This window comes from Bos mutus, chromosome 24, assembly GCF_027580195.1.
Source record: "Bos mutus isolate GX-2022 chromosome 24, NWIPB_WYAK_1.1, whole genome shotgun sequence".
In the NCBI taxonomy this organism is placed as follows: domain Eukaryota; kingdom Metazoa; phylum Chordata; class Mammalia; order Artiodactyla; family Bovidae; genus Bos; species Bos mutus.
The window spans coordinates 56917789-56933789 of NC_091640.1; the positions used below are offsets into that span (position 1 = coordinate 56917789).

At 46.6% G+C, this 16001-nt stretch overlaps 1 protein-coding gene across 1 annotated transcript in view; it reads right to left on the reverse strand.

Moving 5' to 3' along the window:
• FECH (ferrochelatase) overlaps positions 1 to 15560 on the reverse strand; it is a 35813-nt gene extending 20253 nt beyond the window's left edge. Inside the window, exons 1-4 of the mRNA XM_070361522.1 lie at positions 15402 to 15560; positions 9544 to 9670; positions 3217 to 3336; positions 1448 to 1596 (exon numbers count right to left, since the gene is read on the reverse strand). Coding sequence (XP_070217623.1) covers positions 1448 to 1596; positions 3217 to 3336; positions 9544 to 9670; positions 15402 to 15447 — 442 coding nt within the window. The 5' untranslated portion in view covers positions 15448 to 15560. The remainder of the gene's footprint in view (positions 1 to 1447; positions 1597 to 3216; positions 3337 to 9543; positions 9671 to 15401) is intronic.
• Positions 15561 to 16001: the final 441 nt, after the last annotated feature.

A 16001-nucleotide genomic window follows, 5' to 3' on the forward strand; every position in this document is an offset into this window, starting at 1 on the left:
TAGAGAGAGTGTTCTCTATCAGGTGTGAGGCGAGGTCAGTCACGTTTCCCTCACCGGACAATTTAAAAGACACACTGTGTCACATGTGGCTGAACTGTGTCAGCAGCGCCCTGCAGCCACAAGCGAAGGGAGCGAGCGAAGCGGATAGTCAGAGGCACAACTGAACAATTTTCCAAGTGAGAAGCCCTGCCAAGGGCCAGAGCCCATTGTCCCACGTGTGATCCAAACCCATGGGTTCCAAGAGCAACTCGAGTCAATACTCGATGAGATGCTTTCGGTTCTGCCTAGCGGGCCTCTCTCCTCGACGGTCCCCACAATGTCTCACTCCTGTCCTCATCCTGAACCCTAAACTGCCAGCAATGAACTCATTTCATGTGTCCTAAGATGCACATTTTTTAACACCTTGCATTGGTCTACAGCAGATGCTGTCTTAAAATTAACTGGCAGAGGTCTTATGTCTTCGTGAATCCCATGGACAGAGGAGCCTGGCAGGCTACAGTCCATAGGGTCAAAAAGAGTTAGACACGACTGAAGCGACTTAGTACACATGCACATTATGCAAAAACAATGGTGCGTCCTGCGATCAATTAAATACAGCACCTCGAGTTCCTTCGAGCAGTTAATGTTTCATTGTGTACATTATAATTTGTGTTAGAGGTTCTCAGAGAACAGCCACCAGATGGACACAACCCTCTTTAGTGCCATGCCCGACGAGGCGCTTAAATGACTCACAAGGGTGCTGCCAAGAGCTGGAAGCGGTTGCTGAAAGTTGCGTAGAGACCACGGCTGCAGTGACAGCTGCTGACTCTGCTCTAAAGGCTGATCTAATTAGCCATCCACACAGAACTAAGTCACTAAGTCACTCAGTTGTGTATGACTCTTTGTGACCCTATGGGACTGTAGCCCACCAGGCTCCTCTGTCCATGGGATTCTCCAGGCAAGAATTTTGGAGTGGGTTGCCATGCCCTCCTCCAGGGAATCTTCCCAACCCAGGGATCGAACCCACATCTCTTACATCTCCTGCATTGGCAGGCAGGTTCTTTACCACTAGCACCATCTGGGAAGCAGCAGCCTCAACTGATTTCCCAAAGATTTCTTTCTTCTCAGGACGATGATCTGTGCCTCTTTTTTTTTCATGGTTGGTAGCCTCTTCCTTATAATCCAGTTCAGCACACACCTCCAACTTCCTTTTGAGGCTAATGTTCCAAAACCTTAGTTTTCCATTTGTAACATAAGGAAGTAGTAGAAAAGGATATACAGCTGAGGACAGAGGATAATTATAACACCAGAGAACTGAGGTCAGTGGCCGGGCCATCATGTAGGAACCCCCGCAAATCGAGAGCTGCTGGTACCCAGAACAGCATTTGGCATCCAATAACGTTGTGAATTTCATAACTACCCCTTGAAAGAACAAGGCTAGTGGGACATGAGTTGAGAAATGCCCTACCTGTGTGGGGGGACAGCTCATCCAGCAGCTTCACCATGCCTTCCCCCTGCTTGGAGGTCCACATCTTGATGGGCGATCCGCCTCCGATCCTACGGTACTGCTCCTGAATTTTGGGGGTTCGGCGTTTGGCGATGAATGGTCCCAGCTTACTAAATCATTGAACATCAAAATCATTTTATTCCAGCTTAAGCAACCTCAGAAACATTTTCTACTCGATTTAAAACAAAACAAAAAAAAGGCAAAATTTAAGAAGAGCCTAATAAATCAAGCCTTTAGAAACAGAAGCTCAAGGTCACGGACACCAGCCAGCTCTTTTGACCCAGACTAGATAGAGAACCCGCTGGTCCCCGAGGAGCAGCCTCCTCTGCCCCACAAGCGGCTCTGGTGGCAGGAGCCCACCACCCGTGCAGAGCCTGCGGCTGTGTGCCAGCCCCTAACTTAACCACTCTTGATCCTGCACCTACAAGAGCTGGGACAAACCAGACATCTGGCAGTGCACAGCCCTCTTAATCCAAGAAAACGCACATTAATCCCAAAATGCACTTGCTCACGTGAGCAAAGACGTATGGGCAAGCATGTTCACTGAACACTGAACACAGTCCAAGTGTCCACCAGTGAGGCACTGGTTAAATAAATGAAGGTATGCCCACACCGTGCAGTTCTACACAGCCATGGAAACAGAATGAGCCAGATCTATACCATCTGTTACGGAATAATCTCCAAGAAACATTATTAAGTTTCAAAAAAAAAGTAGCAAAGTGACAAATAAATAACATACATGAACCCATTCACATTTGTGTAAAAGGGGGGATTGTGTGTGTGTGTATACTTGGATGTCCATGGACTACTTCTGGACCTAAGAGCACTTACCTCTGGGGTGGGTTAGTGGAAGGCTAGAGTCCAAGGGGAAAGAGACACCCACTTTTTACTGTAAATACTTTTTAATTGTTGGCATTTTTATCATATGCATGCATAATTGTTTTTATTTAAAAACTCTATTTTAAAGAAAAAGAAAAGGGCTGCCCTGGTGGTTTAGTGGTAAATTCCATTGCCAATGCAGGAGACACGGGTTTAATCCCCAGGCCAGGAAGATCCCACATGCCACAGAGCAACTAAGCCCGTGCACCACAACTTCTGAGCCTGTGCCCTAGAGCCCGGGAGCTGCAACTCCTGAAGCCCAGGGACCCTGGAGCCCATGCTCTACAACCAGAGAAGCCAGTGCAGTGAGAAGCCTGCACGCTGCAACTGGAAACACTCGCTGCAACTGCAGAAAAGCCTGTGCAGCAACAGAGACCCAGCACAGCCAAAAATAAATAAAATGATTTTTCAAAGATAAAGGAGAGAAGGAAGAAGGGAAGAAAGAAAGAAGGGAAGAAGGACAGCAAGACTCCACCTTTACATCGCAAACGAATCATACTCATTGCTTCCCTGAGTGTCAGCCAGTCGTCAAGCACCAGGCACAAATGTATCTCCAAAGATCTTTAAAGGTCCTTCTGCAGTGTGTCCAGACCACCGCGATTTCCAGAGCTCTGGGGAGGAAAGGGCTCAGGGGGAATCCTTACTGACTGGCTTTCTCTCTCCCCTGCAATTCTTCTGGTATCATAGCTTTCTCATAGCCAACAGAAAAATGCTGCTGCTGCTCCAGCCCTAACCAATATGCACTAAAACCATTTTTTTTTTCTTCTGGAAACTACAGAAATGAGACCCAGGGAGGGCAAAATGTACCACACAGGTAATGGATAAAGGACAGGCGTCCGCACGGATCTTACTCTTGGACGGGGAGCGTCATGAGGTCTTGGTCCAGGAAGAGCCTCTGAAGGAAGTCCTGGACTTCTTCGACGGTTTCTGGGCCCCCCATGTTCAGCATCAATATTCCAGTCCTCGGCTTCCTGCATAAAACAAAAGGTAAGAGTGGGTTTGAAGTACTTCTCATTTTCCTCTGAGGTAGACTCTTGGTTCAGCCAGCAGACTCTCACCTCGGCTGTCAATGCAAAGACCAAAACGGTGGATGGCAGGTCTCGTCACAGCCGTCGCAGTGAATGCAAGGGGCCAGGTCAGCTCAGTCCCAGGCCCAGCTCAGACGCTGACCCTCACCTCCTAGCTCCAACCCGGCCCCTAGACGTCCCTGGGCGCCCAATGTTTCTCTATTAAATTGCCAGCTCTGAACAAAGACCCCATTCTTTGGGGACTGAGGGTCAAAGTATAAACCTAAAATTGTCCTGAGGAGGAAACTCCTGTTCACAAGACTGCCTCATGACTACACAGGTTACCTGATCTCTCCAGGCTTAAGTCTCCTCGTCTGTAAGACAGGTTACTTGGAGGATTAAGCGGATAACATGCTCGGTCATTTAGCATGAGCCAGCACGTACGGTAGGTTCCATCCTACACAGCAGAGCCGTGCTGCTGCTGCTGCTGCTAAGTCCTTCAGTCGTGTCTGACTCTAGTGACCCCATGGACTGCAGCCCACCAGGCTTCCCGTCCATGGGATTTTCTAGGCAAAAGTACTGGGGTGGGGTGTCATTGCCTTCTCCGGCAGAGCCGTGGGCATCCCTATAATTTTAAACCTCCACAGTGAACTACTAGCCCAGTTCTCTCTCTAAATAAATACATCCTTATTTATTCCCTTCTCTTTGGTTAATTATTATATTATTACTGACCTAAGTTATTCCCTGCTACTCTGCTTCCTTCTCCAGAGCCTGCCTGGACTCCTTTTCAGGGTCTCCTGCTGTGATGAACTACATTTCTCACTTTCCCCGCACCTCTCCACCCTTCGCCTAAAACCCAACTACTTGAGCAACTCCTATGAAACACCGGTCTAAATTACTCAAGTTGGTTCCAAGCTAAAGAATCAACCATTACTGAATGAGCAAAGAGAAACAAAAAAGAAAGTCAAGCAGCTTCTGGGACCTTTTTTAAAAAAACGACTGTGCAAAAATCCAATATGTGCACAAGGTTAGGCGACCATTACAGCTTTCTAATTCCTAAACATTTTCGTCACCCTCAAAAAACTCTCATACCCGTGACAACTATTCCCCATCCCCCCTGGCCCTCACCCCTGGCAACCTCTAATCTGCTTATGATTTGCCTATTCATTGAAACAGAATCATTTCTGGCCTATTGCCCTAAATAATATTATATGTGGTTTTCTGTGTCTGGTTTTTCACTTAGCATAAAATTTGCAAGGTTCATTCATGTTGTAGCACGAATCAGTACTTCTTTCCTTTTTGTTGCCAAATAATATTCCATCATTTGGATATCCTCTCCACTCACTCTTGATAAAATGAGAAATAAGCAGCCTCACATTTATTTAAAACGCCATTATTACAAATGCTGAGGGGTCTATTTTCTCAGTCTCCTACGCCAAAACCACCTCCAGTTAAAGCAGTGACTGGAGCAATCCTGCTGGGATGGCTCTCTTTTGGAAGATTGCTCGTATAGGGTTCTAAAGCTAATGATATGATGACAGTTTAATTGCAATTTTTTAAAAAGTGTCAGTCATGTTTGGCAATCATCTTAGGCAATAGAGTGGGTCAAATTTATACAAGTGGAAACTGTTTTCTTGATCGAACACACTTTAGATGGATGAAGTAGATATCTGAATTCTCGGCCTAAATTTTCAAAATAAGAACCAATCCCTGGGGAAAGGGAAGAGCTGCATTACAACAAAGTCAAGGATTTTCTCATTTAGACCCCACTGTATAGATTAACCAAGGTCACTTTTCCCACCGTTGTCTTAGGCCGGGGTTTCTTGACCTCAGCCCTGCTAATGCTGGTAGCTGGGTAATCCTTTGTTATGGGGCTGACTTGTGTATTGTAGGAGGTTAGTAGCTACATTGGCCTCCAGTTACTAGACGGTAATAGCACACGCCGCACCCCAGCTGTGACAACCAAAAACGTCTCCAGTTATTGCCAAATATGTCCCAGGGGACAAAAATATCCACTCCCCACCCTCTGTTCAGAACCAGTATGTTAGAGAAAGGGGTTTAGTCTCCTTTTACCAAACCAAACAACGACTTTGAAGTTACTGTTCCATAACTTTTCCACACCCTCTGACCAGAAGTCGTATCAATGAATTAACTAACCTGCGTTTGGTTTTCTTTTCTTGATACTTGAAAATTCCAGATTCATTATATTGTGAAACTGCAATATTCCCTTAATCTTTCTACTTAGGCCACTGGTGTTCTCCTGGGATTCTGTCTTTCACCCTCAAAAAGCTGTGACTCACAATAAATTAAGTGCATTTTTCCGTGGATTGCTGCCAGTTAACAGATTACTGGTTAAGAGACTTACCTAAGCCACAGAGGGTATCAATGTGCAAACGGGATTTAGAACTGTTTTTCATCTATAACACCTGAGCTCAGAACAAGAGTGGTTTTAAATGGGATGTTACTCTGTCCTGCAAACCCATGTTTTTGCAAACCATGTTGATCTTATACATGAAAGAGACACACGATGTGAAAATACCTAAATACACGTGCACTTAATTCAGAACTGTGCTGTGCATGATGAATGGAGCATTAGGAAGCCCTAGTCTGACGCCCTTTATTCCCAGACGTGAAGAGCAAAGCTTTAGTCAAGGGTCAACATCTCCTCTCCCCTCCAGACACAGCACATCTGAGACCAAGGTCTGATTGGCCAAGTTCCCTTTGTTTGAATGGTAAAAGTGTTCACGGCAAACATATTCAAAGTTTCTCATTTGAAAAGTTTGCCACATTCTGCCATTTATATTCTTGACTTCTCAAAATAGAAGGTTTTTTCCTTTGAACTGTTAATTGGACAAAACCAAAATTGAAGCTCATCAATTAATAAAGGAACAAAATAATTCTACTTTGCTGTATATAATCAGCATCAAGATTAAAAAAAAAAAATACAAATCCCAGCTCTTCATTAAATCCCCTAGATGTAATTGGCCAGAGGATCTCTGCCGCCTCTAGAACAGGGGTTGGCAAACTCCAGTCCATCGGCCAAATTTGACCCCATGCTCCCTGACTGCTTTTGTAAATAAAGTTTTATTGGAATAGAGTTCCATTCATTTGTTTACATATCAGCAGTGGCTGCTCTCACATTGCAATGGGAAAGGTGAATAGCAGTAAACAAGACCAAATGGCCCAGAAAGCCTAAAAAATCACTCAGGGCTTTGCAGACAAATTTGTACTGTAGTATCGTCTAGTGCAGTCTGAGCACTAAGCAACACAAGGCCTTCATCATATCTGGCATCAGAATGACTCAGAAAGACACCAATTCATTGTCATTGTTCAGTTGCTAAGTGATGTCTGACTCTTTGGGACACCATGGACTACAGCACTCCAGGCTTCCCTGTCCTTCACTAGCTCTTGGAGTTTGCTCAAATTCATGTTCATTGAGTCAGTGATGCCATCCAACCATCTCATCCTTTGTCACCCCTTCCTCCTGCCTTCAATCTTTCCCAGCATCAGGGTCTTTTCCAGTGAGTCATCTCTTCACATCAAGTGGCCAAAGTATTGTAGCTTCAGCTCCAGCATCAATCCTTCCAATGAATATTCAGGGTTGATTTCCTTTAGGATCAACTGGTTTGATCTCCTTGCAGTCCAAGGGACTCTCAAGAGTCTTCTCCAACACAATTAGAAAGCATCAATTCTTTGGCACTCAGCCTTCTTTATGGTCCAACTCTCACATCCATACAGGACTGCTTGAAAGACCATAGCTTTGACTATATGGACCTCTGTCGGCAAAGTGATGTCTCTGCTTCTTAATATTAGGTCTAGGTTGCTCACAGCTTTCCTTCTAAGGAGCAAGTGTCTCTTAATGTCATGGCAGCACTCACTTCATTATTTCTCTTTTTTTTAAATGGTGACTTAAAAAAATGTATTTATTTTTGGCTGTACTAGGTCTTCGTTGCTGAGCAGTCTTTCTCTAGTTGCTCAGAGTGGGGGCTACTCTTCAGTTGGGGCGCACAGGCTTCTCACCGTGGTGACTTCTCTTGTTGCAGAGCGCAGGCTCTAGGCACTCGGGTTTCATTAGCTGCAGTGCATGGGCTCAGCGGCTGCGGCACGTGGGCTTGGCTGCTCCTCAGCGTGTGAGATCTTCCCAGACCAGGGACTGAACCCATGTCCCCTGCACTGTCAGGTGGATTCCTAACTACTGGAGCACCAGGGGGGTTCTATCATCTCTTGTATTCAAATACCAGAGATAACCAATGTGCTCTATAACATGGATGAATACATCATGATTTAATAAATACTCTTCAGTGAGTGAAAGTCGCTCAGTCCTGTCTGACTCTTTGCAACCCCATGGATTGTAGCCTGCCAGGCTCCACTGTCCACGGAATTCTCCAGGCCACAATACTGGAGTGGTTAGCCATTCCCTTTTCCAGGGGATCTTCCCCACCCGGGGATCAAATCCAGGTCTCCCACGTTGAAGGCAGATTCTTTACCAGCTGAGCCACCAGAGAAGCCCAAGAATACTGGAGTGGGTAGCCTATCCCTTCTCCAGCAGATTGTCCCAACCCAGGAATCAAACCAGGGTGTCCTGCATTGCAGGCAGTTTCTTTACCAGCTGAGCTACCAGGAAATACTCTTAGGCTATTAAAATAATGTAAACTTTTTATAGTTACGTGACAGTCATATTATTAAACAAAAACAGGAAGTTATAAAAATAATTTATGCAACATTATCACATTTTGATAAATATATACTGAGTAAATATTAATAGGTATACAAGTAAATATTAATAGATACAAGTATAGAGACAAGATACTGGGTGGTGAGATTATCAGATTTTTTTCTCCTGTCTGTACTTTCTAAAATGAACTGATTTCTTTTCTATAAATATGACATAAAGTTACTTACTAGAATTTGGGAGTTTTTTTATTTTTTTTAATTCAATTTTAATCATTTAACCTTAAGGCTATTTATGTTGTTGACTTTGGCCACTAGGATAACGTAGTAAAAAAATAATTTTTCTCCCAGGGTTCCACATCCAATCAGTTCTTCAGGTTACACCAAACCCTAAATATTTAAAGCACTCTGTACTATGGCTGGGATGAGAAAAGAGGGGCAGGGCGGGGGAGGAATGGCTTCCTGCTGGGCCTGCCCCAGGACACAGACAGCATCTGTGCTTCCGGTCTTCCTCCCCATGGGTGCTCTTTTAGGACGCCCAAGAGTCAAAGGGAGGTGACTTGGGCCCCACCCTGGTGCCCGATCCCCAACAAATCTCAGTTCCCTGCAGATGCTCAATCATCATGCCCAGGGTCACACGCGACAAAAAGTAACAAACACAAAATAAAACTGTTTTATTTTCAAAGCTGTGGAACTCCGGCAGAACAACTGGTCTACCAGAAAGGTCAGGGAGTTAATGGCTCACAGCTACTTTCTTTCTCTCTTGCCCAGTGTTCAAGTGCACTACTTCCATCTGTGTGCTTGTCTAAAAAGTGCCCGTTATAGTCTTCTAATGCCTCTGTACCAGAGGGAGACTTGAAAACAGCTGTGGCTTCTGATATTGAAAAGGATACTCGGCAGCAACGCCAGGCCTGCTGACGTCCAAGCTGCAAACAGCAGAGGCGAGGGAGGGGACGTGCTTTGTTCTTTGATAAACTGTAAATCCTATCATGTTGTTTATAATTATGTTCAATGGGTTTGACAGTTTACTACAGAAATTTGTGGGAGATTAGTTATTCTTTTCCCTGCACAGGACATGTATTTCATAAGTATAATTATGTTAGGTTCATAAACACATTTCCAGCATACACATAATCTCTGTTACATGACGTGTTCCAGAACTAAGTTCCCGCCTGATTTGCAGACTGCACACAACTCTGTGTCCTTTAACAAAAGCCCTGTGGGATTTTTATTTGTCAAGCAGATCTCAATGAAGCTGGGCAAAAAAGTTAAATTTTTAAAAAATGGAAAAAATCTATCAAAATTCAAAACAACTTGTAAAGCCTAAATTGGAGGTGAAATCTATAGTTTAACAGCTTTTGAAAGGAAGCCAAGAAAATAACATACCACTTCTTACATACTGGGTTTTCCCAACACCTCTCCTCCTAGGTAGCTGGTATCCACTGGTGTTTACGTCAGAAAAAAGGAAATCCTGATTAGTATGTAAAGTCAGACTCATACCTGTTCCCCGGCTGAGCCTGAGGCTTGGGGCTTCTGGCACGCTGGGCGGTTTCCGTGGCGGCCGCCGCTGTGGCCGCACCCGACTGGCACCTCCGTGGCTGACAGGCCCTTGAGCCGCCGTACAGCACTGTGACAAAATTAAAGTGGCAGCATGAAATCTAGCTGGAAAGTAATTTCTTTTGAAGAGACCCTCAGAGCATAATTCCTGGATTTAACATTTAAAGGGATGCTACAGCAGAGGCGATTTCCCCAGCATTTCTCTGCAGGTGGGTGCAGGCTCTTAAGCCCCGTCTGAGGGGATGGGGTTGTGTCCCCTGGGATGGCGTATCACAGCTGCCTGCACGCAACCTTCTTGGAAGCCTCCTCTCCCTGCTTTGGCTGCCGGTTTTCATATGATCCCTCAAGAGAATCACTGCATGTTATGATGGCAACATGCTACTCATGAAGGTAAGGAGCCGGTAGAAAAGGTTCAGACCACTGATTAGAGTGGCACGCATGTGTGCTAAGTTGCTTCAGTCGTGTCCAGTTCTTTGCGACCCCGTGGACTGTAGCCCGCCAGGCTCCTCTGTCCATGGGAATCTCCAGGCAAGAATACCTGAGTGGGTTGTTGTGCCCTCCTCTGGGGGATATTCCCGACCCAGGGGTTGAACTCACGTCTCTTATGTCTCCTGCACTAGCAGGCGGGTTCTTTGCCACTGGTGCCACCTGGGAAGCTGGGCCAGTTTTCCACACTGGCATAAATCTCATATCTACCTATGAGCCTTCTCCAGTATGGCACTGGGACTGAGAACCCCAGGATCGAGCCTGGACTCTGACAAGCTGGGAGAATCCTTGTTTTCAAGGGCCGATGCTGGCCCTCCTCCTTCTCCACTCCACTCCATGGGGTATGCCATCTGTACTGCCAAGGATTCGTGAACTTCCAGAGCCACCCCCTGCCCCGCACAATTTCTGACCAGGCTCGCCAGTGCCCAGGACCCCATATTCCCTGAGTCCAAAGCCTCATTTTCAGGGTCTGCAGGCCTCTACGGTGTCCATCCTCCTGAGGGTGGACTGTACCATCAGTATTAGTCATTCTTGACCTGAAGGGTAGCCAGTGGGTGGCTGCTCATGCGGTCAAGAGTGGAACTTGAACATGAACACTGGAGTAGGCACAAGACTCTTCATCATGCCAGCAGGCCAGGCATGGAGAGAGAAGCAGGGAGGTCTGCCCACCAGAGGCAACTTGCTCAAGGCTCTGGCATTTACACAGCAACTGTGAAGGGTTCAAGAGTTCACCCTTCCAGCCATTATCAAGGTCTATTTGTCAGCATAGCAGAACAGAACATAAAACAGTCTGCTAGCTGGCTATCTACGGGTCTTGTCCCAGGCACCTTAAGACTTAGTTGTGGGCCTGTAGAGTGGAGGAGGGCACGGGCCATACCCCGTTACAGCCTAGAGAGCATTCATCGTTAAACAACACGGAGTGAAGTGAAACGGAAGCCACGCAGTAGGTACTGAAGCTGGCAATGCGGGACAGTGGTTACTACCGTGCCCCACGGCATACACACGACTTCCCCACCCCGTTCTCAAACCAGCAGGTCTCACACCAACGTGAAAGCAATCTCCTTCTACCCTCCTCCCACTTACGAGTCAAAGGCGTTCTGGTGAGGGACTCGGGCTGTGGACCAGCAGCTGGGTCTCTGGACAGTTCTGCCACTGACTAGTAACAGAACTGGGACTGGCTTGTAATCTTTCTGACCCTTACTTTCCCACCAAAAAATGATGACACCCTGCTATTAACAGCCTCCTGGTAAACATTACAGCAGGTAAGACCAGTGGAGTAATTTGCACAACGCCTGAAGGTGGCGCTAGCAGTAAAGAATCCAATGCAGGCGCCTTAAAGACACCTGGGTTCGATCCCTGGGTCGGGAAGTTAGTTCCCCAGGAGAAGGGAATGTCACCCCACTCCAGGATTCTTGCCTGAAAAACCCCACGGGCAGAGGAGCCTGGTGGGCTACAGTCCAGGGGGTCACAAAAAGTCAGACACGACTGAGCACGCATACATACATATAATTAGCGCCCGTATCATTTTCTTCTGTGTCTAGAGCATCCGGGCTACACCTGCTTCAATTTTTTTTTTAATTTTAATCACCTGGCATGTCTATAAAACATAGGAGAACGGTATTTCCCGGCCAGTTAGATTTCCAGCTATCCAGATTGTGCACATGCTCAGCAGAGCTAATAACATGAGCTTGAGCCAAACAATCCTTAACTCAAAGCAGAAGTGCAAAGACTGAAATGCAGAAGTGCAAGCCCACTTAAATGAAGTCTCGAACCAACTCCCATCTCCTTGTTTTAGACAAGCCCAATTCTGAACTGCATGATGAGACCTAAGCAGGCTCTCAATCAAGCCACCATGTCCCCAGTTCCTTATACGAATGAGGTTATATCAGATTCTATGGGGTATCAGAATGGAAATTTGGCATTACACAATTTGACTTTTGGTACTATAATAAGCTTTCCTCCTGCAAACTTTAAAAGGGGATGGGGTGGGGGTGGGGGCAAAAAGGGGTGAGAGTCTCCAACCAGTATATTAGTATTTCTTAGAACAATTTGGGAGCTGGGAGCTTTTTGAGCTGCTACACTATGGTCATGCCCTTAACTTACAAAATTCTCTTCTCTGAGGTGAAACACATTCTCAAAGAAGGGTGATGCTGCTAAAAAGAATGGATCCTTTCCGCTCAGGATATAGGGTTAACACACCCACTTCAAGGACTTCCCTGGTGGTCCAGTGGTAAAGAATTCCCCTGGCAACCCAGGGGACACAGGTCCATCCTGGTTCGGGAAGATCCCACACGCCTCGGGGCAACTAGCCTGTGCACCGCAGCTCGAGAGTAGCCCCACTCACCACAACTAGAGAAAGCCTACACAGTGAACACGCAGCATAGCCAAATACCAACCATCAATAATTTAAGAACAAATGAATAAAACACTCCTCTCCCCAATGATCTGAAGACTTTAGAAAAGCAGTGTGTCTCCTACTTAATGATTAGTATTAATCTATCTAAAGGAGTTTAATTATTCAAAGAACAAAATGAGACTTCTGAAAATACTCAGCTAACTGCTTGAGAGAAACTCAAAGGCACAGGTGGCATCATCTGGAGTAGACAGTGCGTTCCGAGCTAGAGAGATCCAAGTAGAAATTCCAGACAGAACCAAACGAAGTTATGTGCCAGTACTTGGGCAACTCACTGAGCTACTCCAAGCCTCACTTTTCCTCACCTGTAAAACAGTGATGAGGCCAAACTTTCAGCACTCTTGCAACGATTAGGAAAACTTTTAGAAATCTATATCCAGCCCCAAGAACAGTGCCTGGCACAATGCTGGTAATTAATCAAGAAGTAAGAACACTCAATAGTAAGGACTGGCCTACCCATAAACTAAGACCAGGTAATTCTAACCCTACTCTTGGCGTGGACAACTGGTCTACCTTTGGAAGGCTTACAGACAATAAAAGCTATAAAACCAAGGAACACACAGAAAAGAAGATGGTGTAAGAAAACAAAATGTCATCAATTCCTGGACACACCAAATACATGACTTAAGACGTTCAGGAGTATTAATTGGTCCCCCGAAACCAAATTATTTAATATTTTGGCTGCCTGGGGCTGGTATACGGGAGAGTAGAAGCAAGGTGCACAAGGACCTAATTCTGCTCTTTCCTACCACATAGGAGATGAGGATTATTTTAAAAGGTCCTTAGAAATACGTGTATCATTTTAAAAATCAACAGAAATAAGGTTCTATGTTAAAACTATTAATAAGCACTTGGGGAGAGGAGGCTTTAAGAATTGTTATCTATCTGATATGGAGCCACAATGTTCTAATGTATTAAACATTGATATGTATATACATTTTTATTATTCTAGATTTGCTTTTTTTCTAATTACAAAAGATATATATGCCTAACATAGAAAATTGGAAAGGAAAAGGCACAGAGAAACAATAGTTATTCTATCAACTTTCTAAAATATACGTATACTATATACACATATACCAGGGAGCTTCTAATTAATTCTGTAATATGCTAAAAACACAGAATATAACATTTTGCTTTTCTACTTTGAGAATTCATTTTGAGAAATACTATTCAATTTTTCCTATCCCAGATGTTAATCCTTTCATATAAAACAAGATAAAGTAGTATGAAAGTGAAAGTGAAAATGTTACTCAGTAGTCTCAGACTCTTTTGAGACCCCATGGACTATATAGCCCACCAGCCTCCTCTGTCCATGGGACTCTCCAGGCAAGAATACTGGAGTGGCTTGGCATTCCCTTCTCCAGGGCATCTTCCGGACCTAGGGATTGAACCCAGGTATCCTGTATTGCAGCAGATTCTTTACCATCTGAGCCACCAGGGGAAATCAGTCTGTAATTCAATTGAACTTCAAATCTATTTCTGCTGTGGCTTCTGAATCCTTCCAGTTAGTTACTTATAACCTGGACAACAAAGCATTTAAAGATACTCAAATTGTTCTATGACCTCAACTCTAGAGCCTTGTCAGACTTTCTTTGCCACTGGAAAAGGTCAGTGAAAGAAAAGACTAATTTGACACTTCTTTCAGCCCTGTTACTGGCACTGGGCTCCCTTTTCTTAAAAGGTAATGTCTTTCATCTCCCACTGCCCTTGCTGACCTGACTGTCATTGGACACTGCGTCCTAACAAAGGCACCTGTACTAACATATGGAGCTCAGAATGGACCCTCTCCACTCCTTCTCAGTAGGTGCCAGGTGGACAAGTTAGGGAACTTCTTTTTAAAAAATTTAATAAATCAGGTCTGGGTCTAATCAACATTCAAATGCACTAATCAAGCATCTTAGCAAGAGGCAGCCTTTTTTATGCAACAGTAACATTTTGAGGGTATCTATGTATCTACTGTGGGCCAGGCCCTTGGCTGCAGCCTTTACCTGTAACCAGCTAATCTTCATGGCAAGCCTATGAGGTATTACCTTCTCTGGGTCTGGCAAATTTCACGCTGGGGTGAATGCCTCGCTCCGGGATGGGGGAAGGGGGGAGGCGGGAGGTTGGGCGGGGTGGGGGGCGGGTAGAAATCGCAGGAATGCTGCAGAGCTAGCTAGTGTCCCAGCCAGGTGTGTCTGAACCAGGGTCCAATCGGCCCATGTTTTGGACGCATCCTATGTTCACCTGTGTATCAGAAACCCGTGGCGTTCTCAGTGGGTCTTATTTATTCTCCAAATATCTCTAGGAAATACTAGCCCAGGCTGCCCTGGATTGTTTATTATCCAAATATCTAGTTTGGGCTAGAAAACTATTCCCCAAATATCTAATCCTGGGCTAGTATTTTCTAGCCCTGGAGTGGGTCCTGCTGCCAAGGACGAGTGAGCACCGGAGGTGCTGCCAGCGGCCAGGGCAGGGCAGCAATGGGCAAAGTGTGATCTCCGCCACCAGGGAGGGAAGCCCAGGGAGGAGACCTCTGCTGATGCTCCTGACAACGATGCCAACGTTACTGTCTCCGCGGCGGGCCCTTAACGCGCTCTGCCTCCCGTGATCACAACCATCCTGCGGCTCTCATTAGTCGTATTTTACAGATGAGATCCAAGACAGAAATTTCAGCCCCTGCTCACGGCCACCCACCTGACCCACGGGGCTCCGGAACCCCTCCCCGCGGCCGCTCAGGGTCCCTGGGTGACCCACGTAGCCCTCCTCTCGCTCCTCCCAGGGGAGGCCCCCTTTCCGGATCCCTTCTCCGCCCCTCTGCGCCCCCCGCCGCCGGTCCGGGACGTTCCCCAGGCTCCGGGGCTCCGGTGTCCGCTGCCCGCTGTCCCCGCCTCGGCGGCGGCCGCCACGCCCCACTTACGCCGATCGCGGAGCAGGACGCCCGCAGATCGCAAGGCCGCAGCCATGTTTGCGCCGACTGAAAGCCCGGCCCGGGACCGGGGTTCCTCCGGCGGCAGCACAACCAAGAACCCGCCCCGCCAACCGCCTAGCCGCGGAGCCCAGCACCAACCAGCCACGCAGCCCCACCGGTGCGGCAACGCCCGGCTACCGGCTGGACGCCCTCTCATTGGCTGTCGGGTGGGGAGGGGGGCGGGGTCAGGCGGAGACACGCCCCTCTGTCCGGCGGTTCCCAAAGCAAAGGCCACTGCCTGCTGAATTCCAAGTGATGCGTTCTGAGCTTTAGTGGTGTTCGACCTTTTCTGACCCCATGGACCGTAGCCTACCAGGCTCCTCTGTCCATGGGATTCTCCAAGCAAGAATACTGGAGTGGGTTGCTATGTCCTCCTCCAGGGGCTCTTCCTGACCCAGGGATCGAACCCATTTCTCTTACCTCCCCTGCATTGCAGGCGGGTTTTTTGGTAGTTTTTTTTTTTTTTTTTTAAACCCACTGGTGCCACCTGGAAAGCCCCAAGAAAGGGCCCAGGACTGTGCTATTGGCATCTTCCACCCCAACCACCAA